This window comes from Prunus mume, linkage group LG8, assembly GCF_029339155.1.
Source record: "Prunus mume cultivar Tortuosa linkage group LG8, ASM2933915v1, whole genome shotgun sequence".
Lineage (NCBI taxonomy): Eukaryota > Viridiplantae > Streptophyta > Magnoliopsida > Rosales > Rosaceae > Prunus > Prunus mume.
Genome location: NC_142705.1, coordinates 13,173,597 through 13,200,567, shown reverse-complemented (window position 1 = coordinate 13,200,567; position 26,971 = coordinate 13,173,597). Strand labels below are relative to the sequence as shown.

The 26,971-nt window shown below is 35.8% G+C and overlaps 4 protein-coding genes across 5 annotated transcripts; all 4 read right to left on the bottom strand.

The window, feature by feature from the left end:
* Positions 1 to 767: 767 nt before the first annotated feature.
* LOC103339356 (exostosin family protein) lies at positions 768 to 8,646 on the bottom strand. Its single transcript, XM_008242640.2, has 16 exons — positions 8,528 to 8,646; positions 8,377 to 8,418; positions 7,482 to 7,938; positions 7,037 to 7,130; positions 5,965 to 6,151; positions 5,615 to 5,873; positions 4,292 to 4,507; positions 4,123 to 4,209; positions 3,911 to 4,045; positions 3,678 to 3,791; positions 3,307 to 3,554; positions 3,090 to 3,170; positions 2,590 to 2,821; positions 2,285 to 2,383; positions 1,988 to 2,173; positions 768 to 1,459 (listed from the first exon to the last, which is right to left on the bottom strand). The coding sequence occupies exons 3-16, from the start codon at positions 7,833 to 7,835 to the stop codon at positions 1,361 to 1,363; spliced, it is 2,391 nt and encodes a 796-aa protein (XP_008240862.2). The 5' UTR covers positions 7,836 to 7,938; positions 8,377 to 8,418; positions 8,528 to 8,646; the 3' UTR covers positions 768 to 1,360.
* Positions 8,647 to 11,904: 3,258 nt separating this feature from the next.
* LOC103339355 (uncharacterized) lies at positions 11,905 to 13,348 on the bottom strand. The gene is made up of 4 exons (XM_008242639.3): positions 12,999 to 13,348; positions 12,841 to 12,896; positions 12,667 to 12,728; positions 11,905 to 12,558 (listed from the first exon to the last, which is right to left on the bottom strand). Exons 1-4 carry the CDS (start codon positions 13,141 to 13,143, stop codon positions 12,114 to 12,116), a joined length of 708 nt encoding a protein of 235 aa, XP_008240861.3. The 5' UTR covers positions 13,144 to 13,348; the 3' UTR covers positions 11,905 to 12,113.
* A 618-nt stretch (positions 13,349 to 13,966) lies between these two features.
* LOC103339354 (major pollen allergen Ole e 1-like) lies at positions 13,967 to 15,247 on the bottom strand. Its single transcript, XM_008242638.3, has 2 exons — positions 15,059 to 15,247; positions 13,967 to 14,631 (listed from the first exon to the last, which is right to left on the bottom strand). Exons 1-2 carry the CDS (start codon positions 15,219 to 15,221, stop codon positions 14,177 to 14,179), a joined length of 618 nt encoding a protein of 205 aa, XP_008240860.1. The 5' UTR covers positions 15,222 to 15,247; the 3' UTR covers positions 13,967 to 14,176.
* Positions 15,248 to 17,899: 2,652 nt separating this feature from the next.
* LOC103339353 (polyadenylate-binding protein-interacting protein 3-like) lies at positions 17,900 to 26,297 on the bottom strand. 2 transcript variants are annotated; one of them, XM_008242636.3, is made up of 17 exons: positions 26,140 to 26,297; positions 25,957 to 26,064; positions 25,806 to 25,866; positions 24,017 to 24,175; positions 23,794 to 23,943; positions 23,206 to 23,342; positions 22,687 to 22,877; positions 21,637 to 21,814; positions 21,317 to 21,553; positions 20,601 to 20,728; positions 20,436 to 20,484; positions 20,252 to 20,285; positions 19,682 to 20,001; positions 19,299 to 19,445; positions 18,843 to 18,932; positions 18,678 to 18,740; positions 17,900 to 18,450 (listed from the first exon to the last, which is right to left on the bottom strand). In XM_008242636.3, exons 4-17 carry the CDS (start codon positions 24,153 to 24,155, stop codon positions 18,421 to 18,423), a joined length of 1,893 nt encoding a protein of 630 aa, XP_008240858.2. In that variant the 5' UTR covers positions 24,156 to 24,175; positions 25,806 to 25,866; positions 25,957 to 26,064; positions 26,140 to 26,297; the 3' UTR covers positions 17,900 to 18,420. The 2 variants fall into 2 exon arrangements, with proteins under 2 accessions (XP_008240858.2, XP_008240859.2); XM_008242637.2 differs by lacking the exon at positions 25,806 to 25,866.
* Between the last annotated feature and the right edge of the window lie 674 nt (positions 26,298 to 26,971).

Here is a 26,971-nt window from a genome sequence, read left to right as displayed (position 1 = left end):
TGTATGTCCTATAGATCTACCCATTGTTGATTGGAAATTGGAAACTGATATTCGCAAGAAACGGTTGCTTAATTACAGTATTGATTTCAGAGTCTGTATATTTTGTGGTAATTGCGTTGAGTATTGTCCAATAAATTGTTTATCAATGACTGAAGAATATGAACTTTCTACTTATGATCGTCACGAATTGAATTATAATCAAATTGCTTTGGGTCGTTTACCAATGTCAGTAATTGACGATTATACAATTCGAACAATTTGAAGTGGTTTCATTTAACATAATCTCTTGCCCTATGTAATAGGTATTGTAAACTGGTACCCAGTATCAGACATTATTTTCTCATGGTTGTGCTGGTTCTAGTTATTTCACACTTTAACAACGTACAAATATATATTTGTTTTCTTTGGTGAAAACTATAGATTGTATGAGCAAAAACCGATTGCTTTCTTTGTTTTCTTAATGCAGGTACGGCCAAATTTGCAATCTCAAATAAAAGGGAAAAAGGGAAAAGGGAAAAAGGGAGGGAAATATGAGACAAAACGATGAGAGGCTTGATTGATACCTTTCATCACATCACAAATTCATGACTATAATCATGCACATAATTCCACCACCGTCCTTATCCGATAGTTGTTAGTGGAGCTTTATTATAATTTATAAGCAAATTGAACAAAAGTTACAACAAGTTTGAACCAAGTCCTCCACTATGGCCTTAAACAAAAGGCAAATATGAATCATCACATCACAAATTCATTACTATAATCACGCACATAATTCCACCACCGTCCGTGTCCGACAGTTGTTAGTGGAGCTTTATTATAATTTATAAGCAAATTGAACAAAAGTTACAACAAGTTTGAACCAAGTCCTCCACTACGGCCTTAAACAAAAGGCAAATATGAATCTCACATGTATATTGAATTTCACATGTAAATATTAGTATGTAAGATAACTTAGAAAACAGAAAGAATACCTATCTTCGTCTCCGGGTAATAAGGACTTCCAACCGAGATGAATATGAGCCCCACGGTAGGGCCCACATGCATCACAGACAGTATCTGCCTAGTACTTCAGTTACAAGTCACCATTCACAGTAAACAAAATATAAGAAAGATAAATTAAGGTCATTCCATTTGGACAACAGACCTATGCCCAAATTTCAAAGATTTGGGTCCAAAATTGGCGAGAAGAGGGAGGAGTAGAAGTGAGAACACCTGGCTGGCTGGCTTTCAAGTCCTATCTAACTGGATGCCGCCATGTGGTGAGGTTCTCGTTTGAATGACAACTTGCCATGCTTGCTTCCTGTAACCTAGTGAGCCCTTAAGGTGTTCAAATTAGTTTAGCAGTAAGCACATTTCCTCAGTTGCGTTTAAACAAACATTCTCGAGGTAACCCGAACTCCTTTTTAACATGAACGTGTTGCCTCCAAGGGTCGTTATGCAACTTGTAATGCAAAACCTGATTAAGGTGAGTGGACGTTGTCAGCGAGTTCATATTCTAAGGAGACACACATAACCATATGTACAGTAGCAGATTTAGACTGGCGCTTGACTCTAATCTTGAAAAGTTTAAGTATTGATTTCATAACTTAAGCAGTTGTGTAAATTTTAATAAATGACTAAAGAAAAATCAGATATCCTCTACTGCATGTGTGTATCCTAAAGCTTCAATTTTCCTTGAAAAGATTTTTGCCAAAATATTTTATATCTTGTTTAGTAATTCCCTAGGTTTACACAGGCAATCACAACCTAATTCCATCAACTTCCTACATGCCTTAAGATTAATTACAACTTTTTTTTTTTTTTCTCATAATGTAAATGTATTTTTCAACTAAACAAACAATTACCACTTCATGGTTGACCTATACATTTAACTTTCAATATTTGCTGGTATTATAGTTACAGTTTAGAGCAAAGCTCCAGTTTAATGAAATTCAAATGGTCAAATCAACTAACATCTTTCAACATAGAGTAGGAAGATACTCACCTGTACAAATGTTGCAACAACATCATCTTCAATCAATTGAGAGAACTGAGCTGCCCAATCTGCCATATGGCCAAAATCAGTTTTTTGCCTCTCGGCTTCGAGCATAATAGAATCACGATACAAAAACCTCTGCCAAATTTTCTGCACATTTGCTAGCCTGAACTTTATTTCTGTCTCATTATATGCCTACAGGATTTAAAAATCCAATAATCAGTCAGCTTAATGCTGCTAAACTTGCAATCAGAAGCTTCATTGTATCAATCAAAACTTAAAACATAAAAAGTAAAAAAGATTTACCCGAAGAATATTTATCAAATCTGGAATTTCGTCTTCACGTATCCGAACAGCAAAACTATCATAGTTGAGCACATTTTCATATGGCAGGAAAATTCCATCCTGAATATGAGAGAACAAAATAGAAGAAAGATGAATATAGGTTATTATCATGGTTTGGAAGCATGCAATCTCATAGTATGACACGATGCAAACAGTCACTAACTTACAAGCATCTTGAAGTAAGTGATAAGCTAACCAAATGTTCCAAGGCTCTAATAAAACAGCAAACAGCAAACAGCAATAAACAAATGTAGACAACTAACTACCTGAATGACAACAGGAATGCACCCTTGTAAAATACTGTCTTCCATACGACCACTCCAACCATCTCCAGGAAATACCCCGCAGAAGATAGAACTGGCTAAATCCCCGTGATAGTTTTTAGACCGTAGCGGGGTAACAATCACATCTTCTGCATGTTGTTTTCCAAGTTTCCCTTCCTTGTTAGGGCTTGAACCAAATTCTTCTGCCAGCTTCTGTCTGATGCCCATGCTATAGCTACATAAATACCCCAATTTTTTTTATCAGATCATCTGTAAGTTGTGCAATATACTATCAGTAGTGACTCAGGAAATTGAACATTTCCCAACTCCATAGACAACTACTTTCCAGAAAAGCTCATAAATCTTCTCCAAATGTAGCACATAGAAATGGGAAGGAATGGAAATAACTGTTGGTAAGGTTCAGTCTTTACAGGTTGTCCACAAAAGAATTTGAATTGACCCACCCTAAGACAATATTTCTAAAAAGCTCTTGTTTAACTTACAAAGCTTCTGGTCTTCCATTTGGGTAAGCTGGTCCCAGATTTCCATTGAAGTAGAACAGTGTTTTCCGTTTGTCATGGGATCTGAAAATAAGGTATTGAATCTTTCCATGGATTAATGGTCATGGTTGACTAGAGCAACAAAAGCATTGAAAAGGAGACGAACAAGAAGAAGAAAGAAACCAAGGAAACGAGAGTATGATTTCCATCAGATGTGTACCTAGCCCAAAGTTTTGAGCTCAAGGAGTTGACATCAGGACTTTTCCAGGAAGGAAGTACAAGATCTTTATCAGGGTCAAAGCAGGGATGGTTACCCCTTTTATCAGAAGGAATGGCATCCCAGTTGTCAGCCCAATAGGCTGTTGTTGAATGCTTATGTTTTGAGTTTGTATTTCCCCAGTGAACCAACATCATGCTATTCCATATCTCCTTGGGAGCATAGCAAGCACCTTCATCCCATGAAAAAAACTGCCTTCAGATACAGAGGTGACAACATTAGCATGCACACTTAATAAAATGCTCTAACTAGGAAAAGACAAACACTCTTTCACTCCACACTGGCCTCATGTAATTTTCTCATTTACATCATACCCAAATATGGTCTCTTCCAGATGAGCGGTTCCAGAAGGGATACTGTTCAACAATGTGATCATAAGCCTTCCTATAATATTCCAGAGTGAGAGAGCTCCTCAAGCCCTTGTGCTCCTAAAAGTTTAATAATAAGCATACCAGTAAGCAAAAGCCAAACCAGAGAACATTGACTTGGCAAACCAAGATGTGAAATTGCAATTTCATACGCATTTTAACAATTACATAAAGCATACCTGCATACTCAAATGAGGAGCATCATCAGCACGAGTTATAATGCATGAATCAAGAACAGGAACGAAGAAGAAATCTGCTTCTTCACCATTTAATGTACGATACGGACTAGCCAAGATACTTTCATAAAGTGCAACCTGCAAACAAGCAAGAAGACAGATGAATATTCCTAAGAATCTTCAATTTTACTCCAGTTTCAGTTCAAGTAAAATACCTGGGCACCATACAGTTGATCTGTCCACAGTGTTGAATTTTTGCCATCATAGATTCGGTTCACACACTCTAACCTAAAGTGACGCCCCTACAACAAGAAATTGAGAAGAAAAAATAAGAAACTTGCTTTTGGCATAAATTAAGAAACTGTAAGTCAAGCTAATCCTGACCTCGAGAAGTAGGCTGTTGAAATCTGGAGGCAAATCATAAACATATATAAGGGGCCTTTTCTTTTTCACAACAGCATTGAGGTTGACAACTTTCCCTGGGAGATGTGAACTATCAGGAACATCAACCTGAGCAGGCCGAAGCCATTGAGGCCACTCTCTAACTGATGATGCAACAGAGGGAATGCTGCAATCTATTCCATACCAGCCATTGTCACACTGGAAAGTGCACTCAGTTAAGGCAGGAGATATTGACAAAAGAGGAAACAGAAAAATAAAATAAAATAAAACCATGGGGTATTCTTATGACGTAGTATGATAGTATAATCTATTGATGAACTATAAGGAACTCACAAGGAAACAGAGCAAGATTGGGAAATTATTGTCACCAAAATACTTCCAACTGGTTTCTAGTTTTAGTGCCTAAGAAACTTACATCACACAACTTAGACCAATATTTATCACCGAACATGGTTAATTGTGGATTTGCATGCAAAAGTTAAATTTTGAGTATTTCTCCTCTTCTGGAGCATTTGACTCCTAGGATTATCTTTTAGTTCTGTCTTAATTGATTAGAAAAAAAATGCATGTTAAGGGTGCATGTCAACGCTTACTCGTATTTATTTATGCATATTACTACTTTTAATGATTCACCAAAAACAAAGGAACAAAATATTCACTGAGTTGACAAAGAAAAGTAAAGTTGATAAGCAAACTATAGAGACTAGGGTAGATGCTCATACAACTTTCAACATGTTGTGAGCAAAAAAGTCCTGCTTGAAGGAAAAATAACTCTCCAAGGATACTCGGAGGAGGATGTTTGACAAATAAAACAGTATTTTTCTACCAAGTCAATCTTTGATAGTAGGACAGGCTTACTGAAATATGGTATCCTCTTAATAGAGGCATATGACTAGAACTACCATAAGACCATAAAAGCATACGACTTATGAAGTTGATAATGACTGACACTTATGATCTAGTTTAAAGAGTTTTACACTATGAATGAATGTGTTAAAGGGAATAGCCCTGTGCAGAATTTTTAACCTTGTGATTGTGTGAAATTATCAGCCAAACCCATTTCTTCTTAATCCCCAATTAAATTTGATATATCCGAAGCGGAAATGTTAGCCCATGTTGTTCCTAGTACATGTTTATATATTCGTTCACATCAGTCCTAAGTGTCTCCAAAGATTAATTAACTTTTAATATGTTGAACATCGTTCCAGGAAAAAACTTGCTGAGTTCTATTTATTAGCATGATTAACTTCTCATTTGTTCAAACAAACAACATTGAGCATCCAGGCAAAAGCAACCAATTGTTACCTGACAAAATCCACCACGGCAATGCCCATGCCCCGAGCATTGATTAATACAAGTGCATAGCACAGGCACTTCACAGAACCGCCCCCAGAAACAATCATATTTGCAATCACATTCCTCTTTGAACTGCACCTTGTGAGCATACACTTCAGCAGGATCCACATTACACCATCCTGGTTTGCTACCATTAGTTGTGAAAACATTATCCAGGTCAGCTTTCGCCCAATCAGTCAGTTTAGGTGCACCAGGTTCAGAGGGTAACCTGAAACAAATGTGCAGGGATTTGTGGCATGTAAAATATTTCCTGACTTATTTATACCGATGGAAGCCTAGTTAGGATCTGATAAACTTACTGCACTTGAAAGCCACATGCCTCTGCCACAGGTCGATTTGGGTATTTTGTGCCTTCCCCACAGAAGCAAAATGCTCTTGTTGTGTCACAATGCGCAGAGCAAATGGAGACAACCCATCTCCCATATGGTTGGTCTGGTGATCCTGGGTAGTTGCATTCCAGCTGCAGTCTCTCAGAGCATCCGTCCCCTGCACAATTAGAACATATTATATTGATAGAATATGACTCATACAATAGCAAACTATTTCTGGTTTTTCCACAATATCAGAACAGAGTGTTCATTTAGAAACAAGGGGGAAGATTAGGGAGCTACAAGAATGTAAGAACTCTATGGAAGTGATGAAATGACAAAGTTTCCATTAGTAGTGATGCAGTAAGGGACAACAATTAGAGCCAAACAAAAGAAACAGTGACCACACAACCATTCACCAACAATGATAATAGATTAAATCACGACTGAAATACACCCAAATTTGGCTCTAGAGGAGATCTGTGTGAGTATTCTTCATAGGCTCTCTTTAACAGATTGACCTCTGCATGCCACACATGCCTCAATTTAATTTTTTTTTTTTTTTTTCCTACCTAGTTCAATGAGTGTTTTCATATCAAAGAACCATGGATGTCAAAAATTAAAACTCTGCCATTTCACTAAGCAATATTTAACCAAATATTTGTCTTTAAGATCTGGCATTTCTTTAATCTAGATCCGTGCTTCATAAACTCTCAGCATAAAGATTTAATTAAAGAGATAATGCCATATGATTACATCTTAGTCTGGTTTTGTGGTTCTTATATTCGAATATTAAGAAGCTTGAAACACTGACAAGTAGTGAAAAATTAGTCTGCTATTCACAAAAGTTCATAACAAAATTCTAGAGCAATATATTTTCTCATATATTCTTCAATCAGTATAAACATCATATCATGGAATAAAAAGCTCACTGTCAACGGAATCATAATTCTTATTCAAGAGATGATGAAATTGAACATCAAGCTGACTTCTCTTTTCAACTACGTATTCACAATTTTCTATTCGATTAAATTAAATGAGAGAAAATAGAAATTATACTGACCACTGTATCCATGAAAGCACCGACATTGTCCCAATTCGCGATTACAGACGCCTTGACCACTGCAGTCATTTTTGCAGCCACTGCCACCTATTACCTACCAATAACAATTAGTTATATACGAATAAGTACTCTTCCAATAAATTTGGTACTAACCTCAAGGCTCAAGCCTTTAATTTCTGAGGGGACTGTAATTAACAAAGGAAAATCCATTTGCATGTTGATCAATTTACACATATAGTTTCCTTCAATGACTTGTGCAACACACCCCAACCCTCCTCTTTCCCCTCTCCATTTGCAAACATGTATATAATGCTGGTGTTGATCCCTACGTTTCTAGTTATATTTTAGTTCTTGTGAACATGATTCAACTCCCTTGGCATTTCTCACTGAAATCTTCACTCATGTAGAATGAAATGTTATGTATGTATAGCATTGTTCTTATTACCTCAACGATGTTGACTTCATCAGAAATTGGATCACAACCAGAAAGCCACCGGCCAATCTCAGCCTTCCATGGTGCACCGCGGAAAACAACTGCCTTGTGCAAGTCAGATGGAAACTGTCGATCTAGGTCAATAGGTGGTTTAAAATTTCCCTTAACATTATCAACAACTGCTTCAGCTGATCCATTAATTGGGACACAAGAGTTCTGAGCTTGACTGAAGTAATTGAAAGAAGGAACCAACGGAAACCAGAACAGATGAACTATCGAACCCAATATTATCGAGGCCAATGCCACAATAGAAGCAATCGTTGCTATCTGAGACCATGAACATTTCCACTTCTGAATAGAAAGCATTATCTCAGAAGACTCTGCTGAGACAAACCCACAACTATGTCTCCATCTTCTTGACCCCCAACCCCTTCACAAGCACCTTAAATGAACTAACTCAAACTCATCCCTATGACAAACACAAATACATAAAAGAAACAGTATCAAACACCATTCTTTCAAATTCTATCATCACTATTTGGCCAAAAAAATCTTGACAACTGAACCCTTTAAATCAATGGCGTCAACCAAATTTTAACAAGAAATTCTAGGCAGATGGCATTGAACAAGGAACTTCAAAGAAAGCAGCAATAAACCATTCCAAACTCCTCCACAAAAATAACAAACCCACCAAAAGTTTGTAAACAAATAATTCAGAGAAAATTTTGAGGTTCAAATGGGCTGTTGTAAATCTCAATAGCACCAAAATCATATTAGCTCAAAATTAAATTAACCAACCTTTTTGTCTGTTTCCACAAAATAATATACCTCAGTTAATACATGAAACTATAAAAGTGGATGCAAGTGAATACGAGTGAGTTGTAGCAATCATAGAGCATTGACTGACCTCTTCTCAGATCCAGAATGGCAAATGTTGCAGAAACAGAACCTGAACCATGGAGCATGAAACAGAGGATTAGAAGGCAAAACAAAAAGATAGAACTCAGGAGAATAATTCAATGAAGGGTTGAGATTTAAAAGAGAGAGGGAGAACAGACCCAATTGAACAACTTCTTGCCCTTCTCTTCTGAGATTCCAGCGACACCCAGAATATAAAAATTGAAGCAATAATTTTCGAGATTCGGACATAATTATATATATGATGAGAGAGAGAGAGGGGCCGGTCTGATTTGGACATAATACAAAAGCCGCCAAGGTTCTGCCTGCAAAGTTTGTACCCAATAGAATGATTTGGCACAATTCAGTTAAATTGACTGTAATTGCCCTTTTCATTTTCATTTCGTAAGTGAAACCGTTGGGTTCAAAATGGACATTTCTGTCAATGTACTCGTTTGTGTCTGTCTTTTATCTTTTGTTTAGTAACAACTTACGAGCTTTAGAAAAGGGCACCGACCAAAATAAAAAGCTTTAGAAAAGGGAAAAGGCCAAAACGGGCAGGGTGTGGGCTGGAATTTTATTTTATTTTTAGATCAAAAGGGAATTCATTAATCAATCATCAACAATAATATGTCCGGCATGGAGAAGAGTGGCCTCAATAAAATTTCTCTAAAGGGAGGAAAAAGTATACCACACACGCCAAATTACAACTAAAACTTAAACAAGAACATTGGACTCAGACCAATCGTCATAAACAGAATCATAGGATGGGAGGTTTCAGATGTCAATGATCATATTCCACTCAGCTAGACCCTATTGGCAATGAGTGTATTCTTTGATGGTAGTGGCACCAAGAAACTTTGGCCCCAAAATTTAATGTGATTGTATTATGAATTTATTAGTCTAAATTAGGTCGACTTCTTAACAAATCTTATTTAAAACCCTCTCTTTAAACTTTTCAAGTTTGGCAATGGCTATTTGCTCTAGTGACACCCTTTTAAAATCTTCATTGCATAGATAGGGATTGACATTTCATGGAAAGAGCATTTATATCCTCACATACGCATGCAACCAAAACTCAATCAAGGTAATTGATTGTTGATGAGACTTCAATGTATATCAATAATTTCCAAACCAACAAAATTTGAAGCCATAACCTAGACGAGTCCTTGGAGTTTGATGACCACCATTCTGGCATGTTAGCTTCAAAGTAATAGGAACAAGAGGAAAGTGAACAAAATAAACCAAGAATAGGAACCAGATCAATTAAGAATAAACCCTTCCTAATTTTTCTAATTCCTGATTTTTTGAATATTTAATTGAGGATTTTAAGATGGGATCAGTGTATTAAATGATTCTTTATGTGTAAGTAAACACACGGAAGTCAAAAATAAAAATTATTTTTTTTTTCTTATTCCCATTACTTATAAGTATTGATTACGTCTTTCTTTTCATAACTTAAACGGATTTTATATTCTAGTTCACATGTGTCTTTCAAACTCTTTAGGTGTGTAGGTCATTGCCTCCAAACTGGGAATATAACAAATAATAAATTTTCATGGTTTTGTCTCTATTGACTATTGAGCCAATTAGATCTGAAGCAGAAGAAGTACATATTTTATTTTTTGGGTGACAAAGTCCATGTTCATCTGCAACAACATGCAAACCCTTCCTAATCTACTTTATTTATTAATTCGGCTCAAAAAGATATATAATTTCGGTAGGTAGATTTGGAATCAACTTGTAGAGTTGACATCGATCACATTTTTTGACATATTCCGCTACATTGTTTATTGCAAGTCAATGACTACCTCCAGAGTTTCTGTTCATTTTTATTCTTGAGAGTACAAGCCTTGTGGCAGAGCTAGTGTTTATATATAGAGGTATTGATGAACTTTTTGTAATTTATAAGAAGTTAAAAGCCTCTTTGAAATATTGTAAATGGGTTTTGCGTGTGTTTCTAAATTCCACTTCATATATGGTATTTTTATAATTTGCGCTCTACATTAAGTATAATAGTGATTCTCCCTTATACTGGGGGCAGTACTTGAAAAATATATATTTTCAAATGAATTTATGACCCTTAAGCATGCACCAAATCATTGTTCGAGCCAAGCTGAAGTATATTGGTACTCGACCTGGCTCGGACCATCCATATGTACAAGTTATTTGTTTGCCATGCTTACACTTTAATCACGAGAATTTCCTTGTTCCGTGGCTGGAGACCTGTCACTTGTGTCCATTGTTTTGGTTCTTTACACCGTCACTTGTGCCCATTGTGTTCGCATCCAATGCCTCACAAGTCATAATGATGTACACTGTTTTTTGCAGTATATATATTTTGGGTTTTATATAAGCGATATTTTTTTAGTACAAGCAGTAGTCTAATGGTGTTGCTAAACCAATACTAAAATTAACTGAGTACACTAAAATCTTAGTATACCATAATATTTAAATTAAAATATAAAATTAACTAAGTATACCCTATTTAATTACCAAAAATTATTAAACAAATCTTAAAATTAACTGAGTACATCCTAAAATCTCAGTACACCATAATATTTAATTCAAAATATAAAATTAAATAAGTATATCCTATTTAACTACCAAAAATACCCTAATACATCCTAATACACTATCACACAACAGTAAATCCATTCGAGACTTTTCCCATCCGAGTCTTCACTCAAAGGACACACAACTTTTGAAGATCCGAACCATCCATCAACCCAATACCACGTACCCCTGCTTAGCTCTCTCTCTCTCTCTCTCTCTCTCTCTCAAAATTAGGGTTCTTTTTTTTTTTCCAATATATAATTTTGCACTAAATTTCAGTACAACCAATCTGATGGTCGAATTCTCCCACCTAGTTTCTGAAACCCAAAGCTTTGGGATTGGGTTTGGTGGGAAAGTCTCTGACTTGGGTTAGATCACAAATCATACTGCGAAAATTCCCGGTTTTTGCTGGGTTTTTTATTTTTATTTTATTTTATTATTATTATTATTATTATTATTTTATATAAAGGTTTTATGGGTTTTATTTGTGCCCATTTGATGACCTTTAGACTGAGAATTTAATCAGAAGGCGCTGAGATTGTAACATATCAAATTTTATGTAGATATGATGAGAGGATTCGAACGCAAATACTTTTAAGGGTGATGTGTACTTATTAAAATTATATTTATTTCACTATTTGATATATTATTTTTGGTTATTTTATATAAGAGTAAATTAATAATTCAATAAATACTTTGGTAGTAGGGTGTACTCAGTTAATTTTTGGGTTCATTTAATAGCACTCTAGTTTAAACTACAGGGGGTTCTCACACACACACACCACGGTGCTATTGGAGTTTGAACTTAAGATCACTAGTCTGCAAATCTATACCCGTTTCTATTAGATTAGATCTCGTTGACTATACAAACGATATTGAGGAAGGGGGATACGATAACCACATAAACTCTCTTTTTTTTTCTTGGCTAGAAAAAATAATTGTGTAACCTTCATATCCTGTTATCATAGCGATAATAAAAAAATTTAAAAAATACTAATAGTCATATGTATGCACTCCAAATGCAATTTCAATTTACATCTTGAATTAGATGATAACTATAGTGTAATGGTTGATTAGACTTGGCCTTCTCTAGCTTCCTCTGTTTTCCCCTGTTCCATTGCTTAGGCTTCCCTTCTGTTTTACTCTGTTCCATTTCTTAGACTTCCCTTCTGTTTTACTCTGTTCCATTTCTTAGACCTTCCCTTCTCTAACAATCAGAGGGATCCTCTCTCTAACCCTCTCCTTCAAACCAACTCTCTCTGATGATCCACCTTTTCTCGAACCCCGTCTTGCCAATTTCTTCAATTCCGCACAAAATTCCGTGATTTGATTCAACATTGCCCGCCCTCCAAGTAAATTACTGGCGGAGAAAGTACTCTTTAGCTGCGGTTTCCTACCAAAATTTGATGAACTATGAGATGATTCATCCACCGCTTTCTTCTTCACATTGCTCGGATTCATTGGAGCCTTCGTTGTTTTGGTTTTCGAAAGTGGAACCGGAGGTGGGAAATTGGGATTCTTGTTCTCACTCTCTTCATACACATTGCATAAAGAATTCGAATTTTCGGTCTTCATCTCGGGAAACTCTGCTGCAGCTAAAGGTGGTTTGATTTCTACCCCTTTTACCTTCACATCTCTGATAAGAAAGATGCAGATATTGACAAGAATTTGCTCATCAAGCTCATTTCTTTTCCAAAACTTTCTTTGAAACCAAACAGACAAATAAAGGATTTCGTAATTCTACCTTCGATTCCTTTCCCTAAAAGGAAGGATTTCAGAAATGGATAAAGATTTTAGAAGCTTCACCTGGAACAAGAAAAAAAAAGGGATCATTCAGCAAACTTTGCAGAAGTTGATTATTAGAATAAAAACAATTAAAAAACTTTATCTCTTGTGATATCAGAAAAACAATTACCACCTTTAGATTACGTGCTGATTTGAGAAAATCCTCAGTCGCCTTCGGATGGTTGCAATCTGCAAGTCACAAAGTGAATGTAAACAAAGCAGAGTTTTGACCCCGAAAAAATGAATATTCTGTAAACAGATAAAATGGAGTAATGAAAAAGTGGGTCCTACCAGGACTGCAGAACCAGGCTTCATCGCCAATGAGCTCATCTGGGCTGGAGAGGTCGACCCATTTAGGCGCTTCGAAGTTCTCGTACGTCTCATCTTCGACGAACACAGATTCTATGCTGCCCCAATCAATGTTTTCTGGGTCCATAAGGAACCTGCGAAAAAATTATGAATAAATAAACAGAGTTAGAAATTGGATTATGTAAAGCAAGAATTGAATTGGGTTTGTGAGGAGAATGAAAAATCTGAGAAAATTTAGGCAGATTTGCTCGGATTCTGAGAAATTCCAAGGAGATTTTGAATGGAATATTGAAATTTTGACAGAATGAGACAGAGGCTGGTTTTGCAGCGGTGGGGGTTTAAGAAGGAGCTACAGGGATTTGTAACGCCTGAAAACAGTCGGTAGGAATTTTAAAATTTCGACCGTTGGGAGCTATGACTTCTGGCCTTTCTTTTTCCATCTTTTATCCTTTAATTATTAATTTATTATTTCCTCACGGACCTTTGCTTCAATTGTGGGATGGGTTGGCCTGGCCCATTGAAATCAGTCGTGCGGCAGTCGAAACGACGTGGTTTTTAGACATAGGTACAAGATACACAAAAAGATCAGCACATGATATGAATCCTAAGTAGGTAACACACCAAAATCCTCATAGCCAAAAAGAATTTTAAAATATGAGGCCTATATTCTAATCTTGTTGCCGGTAAAAAAAAAAAAATCGCTCAGATTGTCCAAATTAAGTTATTTAGACATAGTTGTTCGCTTTTTACTCTAAAATAGTCTAATTTTAAACCGAACCAAATTGAATCATAATTTGCAATTTGATTATCACTTTGGTCTATTTGACTTTCTTCTTGAAATATGTTTTTTTTAAGGACCTTTTCTATTGATAAGAGTGATAATTACTAAACTTACACACACTATATATATGTTAGGACTTGAACTCAGGACCATACTTAAGGGAGTAAATACTCCAAACTAGGTTCTTGATTTATTTTATAGTATTTGCATAGTTTCTTATAAACTAGATAGAGAGCTAAAAAATTATGTAAAACTACATTGCCAAAAACTGTCTTGGGGAACTAAATTATACAAAACCCATAATATAGATCGCTGAATTTCAAAAAAAATAAAAATAAAAATAAAAATGAAGGGTTCCAATTTATGTGAATTAATAATATTAATGGGCCTCCTCATGTTCATGTTCATCTTCATGTTGGTGCTGAGGAGCATCCCCCTCGTCATTATGTTCTTCTTCATGTTTGTGCCGCGGATCACCCTCCTCCTCCTTGTCATGTTCGTCTTCGTTGTGGTGCTCAGCGCAGTTTTGAAGAGGCTGATCGGGTTGAAAGGAAATCGGGGCAGCAAAGCGCTTGTTCCCGAAGGCGACGACCCGTTTATCATTCGGGCTAGGCTTGGTGAATTTTAGCTTCAGCTCCTGGCTAGCGTCGTCGTGGACAATGTTTCTGCAGTCATCAAGGTTGCTCTCGAAAGCAATGATTTCACAGTAGCTGTTCGCATTTACTTTCTTCGTCACTTCGAATTCGTACATTCCTTCAGAATTAGTCTTCTTCCATTCCCTGTATGTTGGTGCTCCGCCCTTCTTGTCGCTGCATTCCAGGTGCACCTCTGCGCCTGAAATGCATATGTGTGTGTACGTACGTACGTGCATGAGATTTATCGTCCCAAAGCCCGTTTGATTTGCGGAATGCAAGTCTCATGCTCATTTCAAAAGGATGAGAATTAAAAAAAAACTTAGTCCAAGTACTGCACCCCAGCAACTCCTCAAATATTTAAGAAAAACATATATATTGCCTAGCCTGCCCCTTTAAAAATTTATGAATCTGCCCTTGCTTATGGACAAACACTCTATACATGTCTCCTATTTGGATATAACACATATGTAATGCTTTTAGGAATGTACGCTTATGAAACATGAGAAAGCAATCTGATGCACATTCTCGTCGGTCTTCAATTCGGGAACCAACGAGGCTCTAATAAGTGATTTACTAACAAAATGTTAATAACTTATCATAAATTAACATGCATGCATTATCTTTACCTTCGATCACCTTACTAGACGTGGTAGGAAAACCGACATGGCAGTTGTCACAGTAAACCAGGCCAATAACATAGATTGAATCTGGGTTTTCACAGCAAGCAAAACCGAGGGCCGAGAAGCAAAGGGCAGAAACAAGGGCAATGGTACTAGAATACTTTTCCATTGTTGATTAATTTTCTGCTTATCGAGTTCTTTCTTTGTTGGAGATCAATTCAGAGGAGAGAGGGCACTCTTTTATAAGGGAATATTAGAGGACGTACATTATGGGGTTTTTGTGGTTAATACAATTATTTTGACCCGCTCTTCTGGTCTTGTATTTGCAAATTGAAAGTGTTTTATTAAAAAAATTAGAATTAATTAATTAATAAAACTATTGGTATTTGGTGAATACTAGGTTGATTTTCACCAATACATAGCTCTGGCCATCCAAGTTATGCATTTTGAAACGCAAATGCTTTGGTTGCGTTTGTTTTTGCCGGGAAATCTTGGAAAACCTAAATTTTGTGAATTCATTTTGTTTTTCTATCTTCAAATATTAAACATGGTTTCTAATTAGATAAGCTTTGGTCAATAATAATGTATGCCCCGTTCTGTAATGTTTTAAAGGGTTGTTTTCATTTTGAGAGAACAAAATGAGGCAAAAACAAGTTCAGTGGCTCAAAAACAGAAAACTCTAAGAATGTTTTCATGAAATGAAAACAAGTTCCTTTGTACTTGTAGAAAACAAAAACAAAAAAGTTGTTTTCATTCTCATGAGAAACGTTTTCATAAAAATAATTCACATATTATTATTTCAAATTGTACTACCAGACACGTTTTCATTGTTTTTGTTTTCTGAAAATGTTTTCTAATTAATCTACCAGACGCATTTTTATTTACTAAAAATGCAAATTTGTTTTCTTGTTTTCATTCTCTGAAAATATTCTAAGAAAGCATTCTTTAAAAACGTTACCAGACGGGCCCTTAAAATTTTGACTGAGGAAGGAAAATTATTATTTTTTAAATGGTTGAGAAAAATCAAAGTGAAAAAAAATAATTAATGGGGATTTTTTTTTTCCTTCTTTTTGGTAAAAAGTTAGGGATTCAGTAAAAGTGAAAAATATGTTTTTTTTGACAAGTAAAAAAAAGATGACACATGTCACTTTGTGGTTGAGCCACAATAGAAGGTAAGGAGGAGTTCCTCCTTATGGGTAAGGAGGGAAGTATTGTCCTATTTTCTTCAGGGTGTATCTCAACAACAATATTTAATAAAAAATTTGCATACTTGAAAGTGACAATGTTTTGGCCAAAAAAAAAAAGTGAGACTGTTTTTGTTTTTATTTTTATATATAATACTAAACACTTGAATAAAAAAAATTATTTCAACATCATATCCTTTTTAGTCATTATACACAGCTCATAGTTGTTTTACACAAACATTTACCAAACACTCTTAAATTGATTTTTGTATCAAAATCACTTCTAATATAAAGTCTACCAAACGCCAAACTACTTTCATTGACATCTGATTTCTCTTACAACAAATCTGAAAGTAATTATTTTGTAGCACAACAAGCCCAAAATCCCCCTAAGTTTCTTTACAATAGCCGACTAAGAGAAAGAGAAAGCTTCACGGATCCTCGATGTTCTATGATTTTTGACGCATCTATGCCGACATGGTCTTCCTTTGGCAGATCTATTAGCTCTACCATGAATTTGGGTTGGCTTTGGATGTGCCACATTTTGCGGAGCTGCTCTTTGAGGTGTTCTACTTGGTCATGATAGATCTACTATTGATTGGTGTGTTGGGGCCGTGGAGTGACTAGGTGGCACTCTCTATGTCATATCCCGCATGAAGATTAGCAGCGATTGTTATTCCTTTCGTTGGCCTTGTTCTAGATTTTTAGTCAATAAGTCCAAAAACTCTTTGAGTTTTCTGTTTTTTCTCTCATAATTTCATAAACTTAGTTGAGTTTGCTAGGTGTTTTCACCTAGCTTAAGTCAAGTCATAAGCTTTTAAGGATAGAAGACATCAAAATAATTGCTTGTAAGTAGGGCGTTAAAATGATCGATTGTATGGTAAAGTCTAAATGCATTAACAATGGGATCCCTAAACAACCTTCTTAGACAAATTTTATGGAGGATTTGAAAAAATAGAACTTCAACCATACTTCATATCTACCTCCTAAAATAGGAAGACCTCTAAGAACTCCCAAATTTGAGGAGAGAAAAAAAATTTCTAGTGGCTCTCTATAATTTAATGCTGCTTTGTTTTATGAGTATTTTAAATCTTTAATTAATGCTAACTATTATATATATATATATATATTTATAGAGATTGACCAATTAAAAAAGAGTTACAGCATTTATGAGTCCCTAAACTAGAAACTATGATTGGAGTTAAAATTTTATAAGGAGTTCATAAAATAGCTTTTATATGTTTTTAGCTAAATTTTAACTAAAAAATAAAGAGTATAATTGTAGATGCTCTTGATCAAGTCTCTTGAAGCTTAGAAGGGCACCGTAGAACCCTTCCCACTATGGATAGGTATCAAATCATTAAAAAATTAAAATTAAAATTATTGTCAAAACCCACCATTTGCATAAATGATATTTAATGATTCTCTCATAAGCTTTCAAAGAGATAGTCTGCGGGCATCTTGATAAAAGCATTTTAATTTCAACGTACTTGGAATGACGAGTTTCATTTAAAGAAGGGACCAGTAAAAGAATTGATTATTTCACCCACCAAAAAAATAAAATTTACTCAACTAAAGGAGACTTGGAGAAATGAATTAACTAGCCCTCCTTATTAAACAAGTAGATTATCACACACCAACGTTATAACTCGTTAATCTGGAGTTACATCTTAATCATTTGCAAATATTATTAATAAAGTCAGATCATCCAAGGCAATTATTCCGAATCTGTGTTCATCGAACGTTAAAGGCACCAAATCCTTGATCAATCAAATAACATACCCAACCCACTCCAACATGAATGCGTATGGCATGCATGCAGGACAACATAAATTTGACAAATTGTTAACTGTGAATTAATCAGTATATCCCAAACGAAAAAAAAACTCCATAAAATATAAATGTTTGGATAAATTATATTTTTTTAAGAGACACGGGTAATAATGTACAGTATGAAATTGATAAATCCAGCGTCAATCATACGGGTTAAAGCATAGGTTGGTCACGAGGTATATCCGGGAAGGAGTAAGCTTTCCTTGGCACACAAAAGATTCAAGAACAATGTAGGGATCTTTTTGGAGAGGAGGGCTCTGCTCCTCGAAAAATTGTTCCCAGAAGACTCCAAGGAGTTATTCTTTAGGTGCAGCAGCCGGATCAACCAAAGCGCATTCATCCAACAGAGAGTTAATAGTCTCGTCCTTTGTATGGCATCTCCTGCAAAGACAAATCGAATACAGAATACATGAACAACTAAAAAAATCATTCTACAAGAGTTTTGACCCAGAAAAGTAACAGTAATCTTATCACAGAATATGCCTCCAGTGGACATAAAGACAGTTACAGGAATAGCACATAACTATATTTTTTTTAATATAAACATTACAAAAGAAAAATTCTAGATGAATTAAACTACATTACATCAGAACATAAAAATTGCTTACAGGTTGGTAGCTTGGCATGTATAGGACTTGCCTAGGGTGGCCAAGAAGCATCTGTTGCCCATACTGCAATTAAATGAAGAAATGTAATTAATGTCAGACATTCAAATTGTGCATGTACAAAAAATTTCACATGACCTTGAAAGCAAAGTCAAAAAAGAATTGCACCTGAGGCCCATTTGGATGAAAATATGCTTGGGGTGCTTGCATTTGCTGTTGACTAAACATAACAGGCTGGTGTGTGAAAGACGGTCCAACCTGCAAATTTCATGGACATTAATACATAACAAGCTGAAAGAAAATTTATCTATACAAAAAGAAAAAGAAAATGGAAGGCAATTCAAAATATCAAAATCAATAATGTATGCATGATAAAAATTTATAAAAAAAAAATTTTTTTTGTTTTTTGGGGTTTGGGGTGTGGATGTGGGTGTTGGCGGGAGGGGTAGTGATGCAGAAGGAAAACATTTCTCTTTCTTATGGAACTACGTCTAGGTGAGAGGCATGGAAGTGAATTTTGGATTGTTTAGCATGAAACTCCATACAGAACAGCATCTAATACATAGAAGAAACAGACAAACAAGAGGAGGAGAAAAGGATAAATGAATATGATTAGGTACTTACTCCAATGCCAACAGGCATGCCCGGCATATGTGGTACAGCGGGAGCGTTTGATGGATAATAGAAGGAACCATCAGACACCGGGGATGGAGGCCTAACAGGCGCTTGAGATGGAACAAAACTCTTTGCATTTGGATTGAGTTTGAATTCCTGATAACAATATTTAAATTTAAAATGAAAAAAAGACTTGTTGCATCAGCTAGTTGCTAGCATATGAATACAGAGATAAAATAGAACTGGGTACATAGCAAGAGATCATATGTGTAATATTAATAACAATAGTGGTAACGATAGCTGTTGGCACTTCAGGCATATGATTAATAGAAAAGAGTACATTTATGTCTGACTTTGTGGTCGTGAAAAACATAAAGGTCTATCAATCATACCTTAGCATGGGGATTCAATGTAGACTTTTCTGAAGACAATGAACCCAATGATGAGCTTGGTGACAAACCAGGGCCTCCAGAAGTCGGTGCAGCAGTTGCACGTTCTGAATTGGAAGATGCAGAACTACCAGGCCGTCCATGAGAATTTACAGTGTGTGTTTGAACATGTGCTTTTCCAGTCACTGGACCCTCTAACATCTCACTAGAACTCTTCTCATAACCTTTTGATGAAGCCGGAGCTGGAGCATAAGAGGTGGCATTTGGGGATAATACCCCTTTATCAAACGCATCTTTCTTCTCATTCAGCAGTGGCTGCGAATCTACATCCCATAAACAACAAATTAACTTCATGACCAGTGTAATGAAAAAATATTAGAAGACAATGCTAAAAATGGCACTGAAGCAAGCTTCCCAAGCTTTGGGTGAAGAGAGAAAAAAACCACAAGATAGAACAAAGTCGAGCTCCAGAAAACTGCATCTAAACTTAACCACCTACTTAAGTGTCTGAGGAAGAAAGAGATTCAAACTCCAGGAGAAAAATAGCAGGGAGAAAAAATAAATGGCACTCACCATCAGGTTTTGACTTTTGATTGTCCTCAGCTAGCTGCATTGACAAGAACATAAAACAGAAAAACTAATTTCAGAGGCCAGTGAACCACAGAAAAACTAATTTCAGAGGCCAGTGAACCACAGAAAAAATCATACAAGGCACCACAAAGATTTTACAAATCATAGATACGGAACCATCACTCACCATCCGCTTTTCTACAGACTCAGTAGCACTATCTCTCTCTCCATGTTCACTGAATAATATAGCACACTGTTTAATCAGCAAAAAAATGTTTGTGTAATGACATGAAAACTTATCTTACTTACAAGGATACAAGAAATTATTTAGAAAGAAAAAAAAAACAGAAACCTGCTTTCACCAGCTGTACTGGGGAAACTTTTGAACGGTGGTTCTGATGCCAGCTGTCTAGCATGGTCATAAGTTCCAGAGCGAAATAAATCTGGGGCAACATTTGACTCAGTACATTGTGTGTAATCCTGTGAAGCAACATAAGAGAGATATACATATACCATTAGCATTTAATCAGGACTTGTCATAGGAAGTCATAAAATTCACATAGAAGCACAAAACAGAGAATTGGTTGACAAGCCCCTGTATTATATATTAGACTTTGGACCATACCAATGACTTCAACACCCATCAAAGCAATGATGATGACATTATAACCACGGAGAGCTTTCCCATATTTGTCATATTAGATTCTCAGCACTTAAATTACTCACAAATGGAACAATTACGGAGAAGTGTTTCAACAAATGACTTTATTCAACCAGAATATAGGATAACAACGAACTCAATAACCTCTGGAAAAATATCAATTTATGAACGGTAAAGGGTGAGCATATACCTACACACTCATCACATAAGTAATGAAACACTAGGACGAGTAGATCCCCCACTTCAGTAACAAACCACTTTATTAATAGCATATACCTAAAATTCCTACTAGACAAAACAAACCAGCTCAAAAAAACAATCACTAAATAGATTAAAAACTAATCCCACCATACTCGGCTAACTACACCAACTAAAATATACAGAAGGGATATTAACAAAGGAAATACCACAGATGAAGAGCTTGATGGCACTTGAGCTCCATTGTTGATTTTTCCACCAGTCCATTCAAGGGAACCCTTCCTTGAAGAACCAGAAGAATCTCCAAAGGTATCAGTATTACGTGCATCCAACAAAATATCCTCATCCTCATCATATCCGCTATCATCAACCTCACCCCGGTAAACAGAGGAGAATCTTGTCTCCTCATCAATATCAAAATTTTCATGGAGGTGAATGCCTCTTTCCTGTAAAAACAAATCACCATGCAAAATATAAGGTACACGGAGAACAAAGTACAAAAGCATAAAATATATCAACCAAGCCTCACCTCAGCTGAATGTAGATCATGTGTCTCCTCACCCTCAATTTCTCTTGCTATTCTTAAAGCCTCCCTTTCCAGCTCTCTCATTTGTGGACCTTTTTCAAGTTTCGTTGTATAAAGATCCTCATCAAATGTGCTCTTTACCCCAAATAATGTTTCATTTGTTTCAAATTGATCCCAGTTCCTGAAAAGAAAATAATATATGGAAAATATTGAGAAATCAGAATATTTATATACCAAAAAATTATGTAGAAATTCTCTAAAAGTGTAGCACAGGTCAATTAAATTCAAGATACAATATGCAACCATTGGAAATTGGCTTGAAAATCCTCTAGTGCCATCTTACTCTTAACGCCTTTATATTCCCTACATTCATGTCTAACTTGCATCAGCTGAGGCAAAATTTCGATACCATTAATCCATCTACTAAAACCATATCACTAACTCTAACTAGTAAATTGATTGGAATATCTACTTTGTTCACCTTTCTCTGTCTACATCATCCACTTTTTTCAGTAAACTGAATCATACGACGAATTCTGGTAACATACAAAACAAACACAGGGCATTCCCCTTTTAAGGACCCACACTACCAATAAATTGCAGCACCATGCGGGCAAACAAAAACATAATTATCTTCAGATATGTATAATGAAACGCCAAGATTGCAAATAATGCTAGCCATCACAAATTGAGAATGGTTCCAGCACAGCACTTTTAATCCCTCAACAATTGCACCCCCCTTCAGAATAAGTTAATAACATTTTAGGGTTCTCTCACTAGTAATAACTCCAAAGAAATGACAATTCAAAGACCATGCTATGACTCAAACTAAACAAGAATAAGCCAGATAGGAATATTTAATAACAGCTTTAAATAGTTAAAGCCAAATAAACCAGTTTAATGGGAAATATGTAATAATCATGCATAAAGAAACAAAGGTCAGGTTACCAGTAGAAACAATAGTGTCCTGAAGGCACCTATTCATGTAGAGCATTTATTTGAACAGTAGAGCAATTACCAAGAGATTTGGGGAAAGAAAGTTACTATAACAACCTATTCCAATGTCCATCAAATGTATTTTCCAGTTCAGGACATTGAGGATCATCTTCATCAGGGACCCACGGTTCCAGCTCTCTCTCCATTTCACCACGGCGGGATTGTGATATGAAGGAATCTATCATAATTTCATGCTGTTTTTCAGGCTGAACCTCATTTAACAATCCATCCCTACTTATTGAGACATCCTGTCATCATTCATTTAAAAATGCAATTAGATCACAAGTGACAAGAGAAACAAAGTATAGAAATTGCTGCGTAGTCTACAACATCAAACTCTTTATAACTGCCTCATCCACATCTTTGTAGTTGTTATTAATTTTAATAGGCTACTTAGCAGAGGGAGAGTATCAAAACAACATGAAAAAGATAACCACCCCTTCCCCCTAAAAAAAAAAAAGGCCAATCGCTTGAAATTAATTTCACCCAGCAGAACGGAATGGAGCTAATGTGAATGCTACTAATAATAATTTTACTTGGCTCAGATAATTGCATTGCATAGGAAATGGAGCATACCTTTGCGATAACTTGCACAAGGTCTTTGGCAGGTATTATAAAAGTCTTTGAAGGAGGCTTGCTAACTGACTCTACCACAGACTTCTGTCCACGTAAGGAACCATCCTTTATCATGCGTGCCATTTTCAAGATGATTCCTGAAAGTGACAACCAATAGAATGTTGATAAGCACATAAAAAAAACAGCATGGAGCAATAATGTGAGGAAAAAACGAAGCAATTTGCAAAAAAGGGCTATTATAAAATAAAAAAAATAAAAAACAAATATAACACTAATGAATGAATCCATGACCTCTCACCAAACCAAAATATATGCTAGTGTTAAACATATTCTCTTTAAGCGCACCAAAATCAACACAAACAAAAAAGCCATTTTAAAGATAATTCCTGAAAGTGACAACAAGTGCATTCATTAATGCACTTAATTGCACATAAAAAAAAAATAGCAATTTACAACACTAGTGACAAATTCCTGATCTCTAAAAAATTTGAAACATATGCTAATGTAACACCACAATTAATACAAACACATGAGAACCAAACAAAATATACAAAAACCATACAAAAAGCACAAATCAACAGAACATACCAAAGTCTTTTTCAGCGTTTGTTGCATGAAAGATTCCAGAATATATGGATCCATTTTTCACCTGGACTTCCACATGATGCCCAATAAGACACGTGGTTAAATACACTAATCGATCACGTGAAGGACTCTCATAGTTGCCAGATTTGGTGCCTGTTTGAACAGGTATATAGTTAGAGGTCAGGTTAATGTTATATCCAGAAAATTTTATATCTATGAAGTTCACCAGTATTTGTTGATCTGCTGTGGTTTGCTTTTCCAGACTGTGACTTATTCTCCACCCTAGCTCCCCCTTCTCTTTCACCTCTTCGACGGCCAAAACCGTTAGCAGAAGATTTAGGATTGACAGTTGGTTGCGTAATCATCCTCAGTAGCAACCTCTGACCTATTAAAAAGAACTCGAAAGCTGTTTAATTGATACTATTATAGTAAAGCAAATCAGATGAGTGGTATATCTCAACAAGTAAAGATGGTGATACAATAAGTAAAATAAATATTGAAACATAGGAAGTTTGAGCCAGGAATCAGGATTCTATAAGTTCTAATGCCACCCAAAAAAAAAATACAAATTTATAAATAAACCCAATCCTAAACATGTATTTATAAAAAAACCCAAGTACTATTTAAACATAGAAACACACCAAAAATCAACTCCAAAGTCAACTTTTTGGGTGTGTTTATAAATGAGTGTTGAGTGTGTGTAATGATGAGTTTTGGGTGTGTTTATAAAGTGTTTTGGGTGTTGGGTTTTTTTATAATTTCAACCTCCATTTTGGGTGTTTTAGTGAAACTCCCAAAAAAAAAGATCTACATGGCTTCAAATAACATGAATGGTGAAGAGAAATTCTATCAAAGCGCAGCAATAGAAAAAAAACACGTGCATTGATTTTCCTTGCAAAAGAAAAACAAAATCCATGTAATTACTCAAGGCACATGAAGGCAAACAGACAATTACAGATATATGTGCATGTGCACTGTACAAAGAATCACGAGCATTATATAAAATCAACTCAATAATCAACAACCAAATAAACCAATGTAGACAAATTTTCTTTAAACTGATGCAAGCCCAGGGTGCAGTATTAAATTAAACAAAGGTGCATTATAGATTAGCTCAGAACATTATCAACTTCAGCATGCTATTTTAATAAAAATCTCTATCCCCAAACTACTTAAACAATCTCTCAATTCACAGGTAAAACCATGTTCAACCAACCCCAACATTAGAGTAACACTAAACAAGATAAACTTATAAAGCAAACAAGAAAAAAGTAACCAAAAATATTGACAAAATGAAGCCTTTTTTACAATTGAGTTTTACTTGAAGACATGAAAGTATAAACGAGATGAACATTAGATTTATTAAGTATGGTTTGGAGAGGGTAATAAGGGAAAGGGGGCAATGAGATTGGCCATAATGCAAATAGAACTAGCAGTCTTTTATGGTTTTCAAGTTTTGGCAAAACAAAAGAAAGTGATTTTGATGCTTCATATCAATAATCTTGATTCATTAGCTTCCATATGTCTAAGCATTGAGAATAATATGGTAGGCAATATCATTGAAAAGAAAAAACCACAATTTTCTTTAACTAACCAGTTAGGACTTTGCTTAAATTAGGGCTCCTTTCATGTTTCAAAACGCCAAAGATGATATGAGAGCCCAAATCACGAGAGAGAGAGAGAGAGAGAGAGAGAGAGCAAGGGAGGTAGCAGGAGGGAGTGGGAAAGAGAGTGCGACGGTCTCGGCGTATGATGAAATAGAAAAACTCCGACTGCTGTAGGTGTGAGAGTTAGAACAGGGGAACACTATAGCATATTGTACCCAGAGCATCAGACTCAAATTAGGGATCTACGCATATATCAGCTTCTCACCAAATTAGAATCCTCAAAACTTAACAGAAACAGAATTTCCAAGCATGCAGGTTACACAATTCCAGAAACCATGCACAGTTTCCTATAAAATTACGAGCACCAAGATTGTATGCAGATTACAAAAATTCAGAAATCCAACATACCCCTTCAATCCAGAAACCTCGAAACCCCAAAGAACCGAGATAACCTAGGCAGATCTATGACCTATGAAACAAAAATGGCAGGAAACAGAAAACAATTAAAAATAAGGAAAATAAATAAATAAAACATAAACAGAAGCACATATACACTCACCACCGGACGTCGCCGGACTCTGACCCACGCACGACGGCTAACAGAATCGTGAACACACGACGACGATCCAACTCGCAACCACCGCCGATAAGCGTCGCCTGCAGATCTCTGAAATCGCCCAAGCAAAAGTCAGATAGAGACCCAAAACAAAACCGAAGGCCGAAAACGGGTCGACGAGTATACCGGAGAACGGGGTCGGCGGCAGCGGCGTGCGAAGATTCACCAGAAGGCTTGTAGATTTGCCGCGTGGGTTCGACTGAGAAGAGGAAAAAAAGAGCCAGAGATGAAAGAGTGAGGCGGCGCGCGACAATGGTAATTACATCGAGTGGGTTCGTATGATTACATGAGGTGGGAACACGGTAGCTTCGAACGACCCCAACTACTAAGCTGCCACGTGTTAATTTTTTGGTTGAATGAACCAATGGATTCTGATATGTCAAACTGACCGGAAACTGGGTTTGTCCGGTGTTCGGTTTAGCGACCAGTTTTCCAAAGAGTGATGGTATTTCTACACATGTTCTATCTCTATGACCATGTAAATTTGTAAAAATATAATGCTATCTTTCTACTAATTATTATTCGTAAAATATCCTTTAGAAGTAATTTTATAAAGGGGTAAATTTGTCTTTAAAATTTCGAAGATAAGGTGGGGGAAATAGGAGAATGGATATAAATAGCAACACTCTTTCGAAATTTTAAGGGGAAAAATATGGCATTTCATAAATAGGTCCATTCTAATTTGACATTTTATATTAAAAAAAAGCCCTTCAAGTCAAATATTTTAGAAAAATTCCATATTCTTTTAAGTTAAAAAATTGTAACACACTAAAAACTAATTAGAAAATGACAAATGGCTAGTTCAAATATACTAAGCTTATTATCATAAAACGTCTCTAAGGCTTACGAAACTATCAGATTGCATCCTTAATTTTTTTTTTTGTCACTTATGGTCCTCAATGTTAGTATGTGCAATCACAAATGGTCTTCGCCATTAAGTTCTCAAAAACACTGTTAG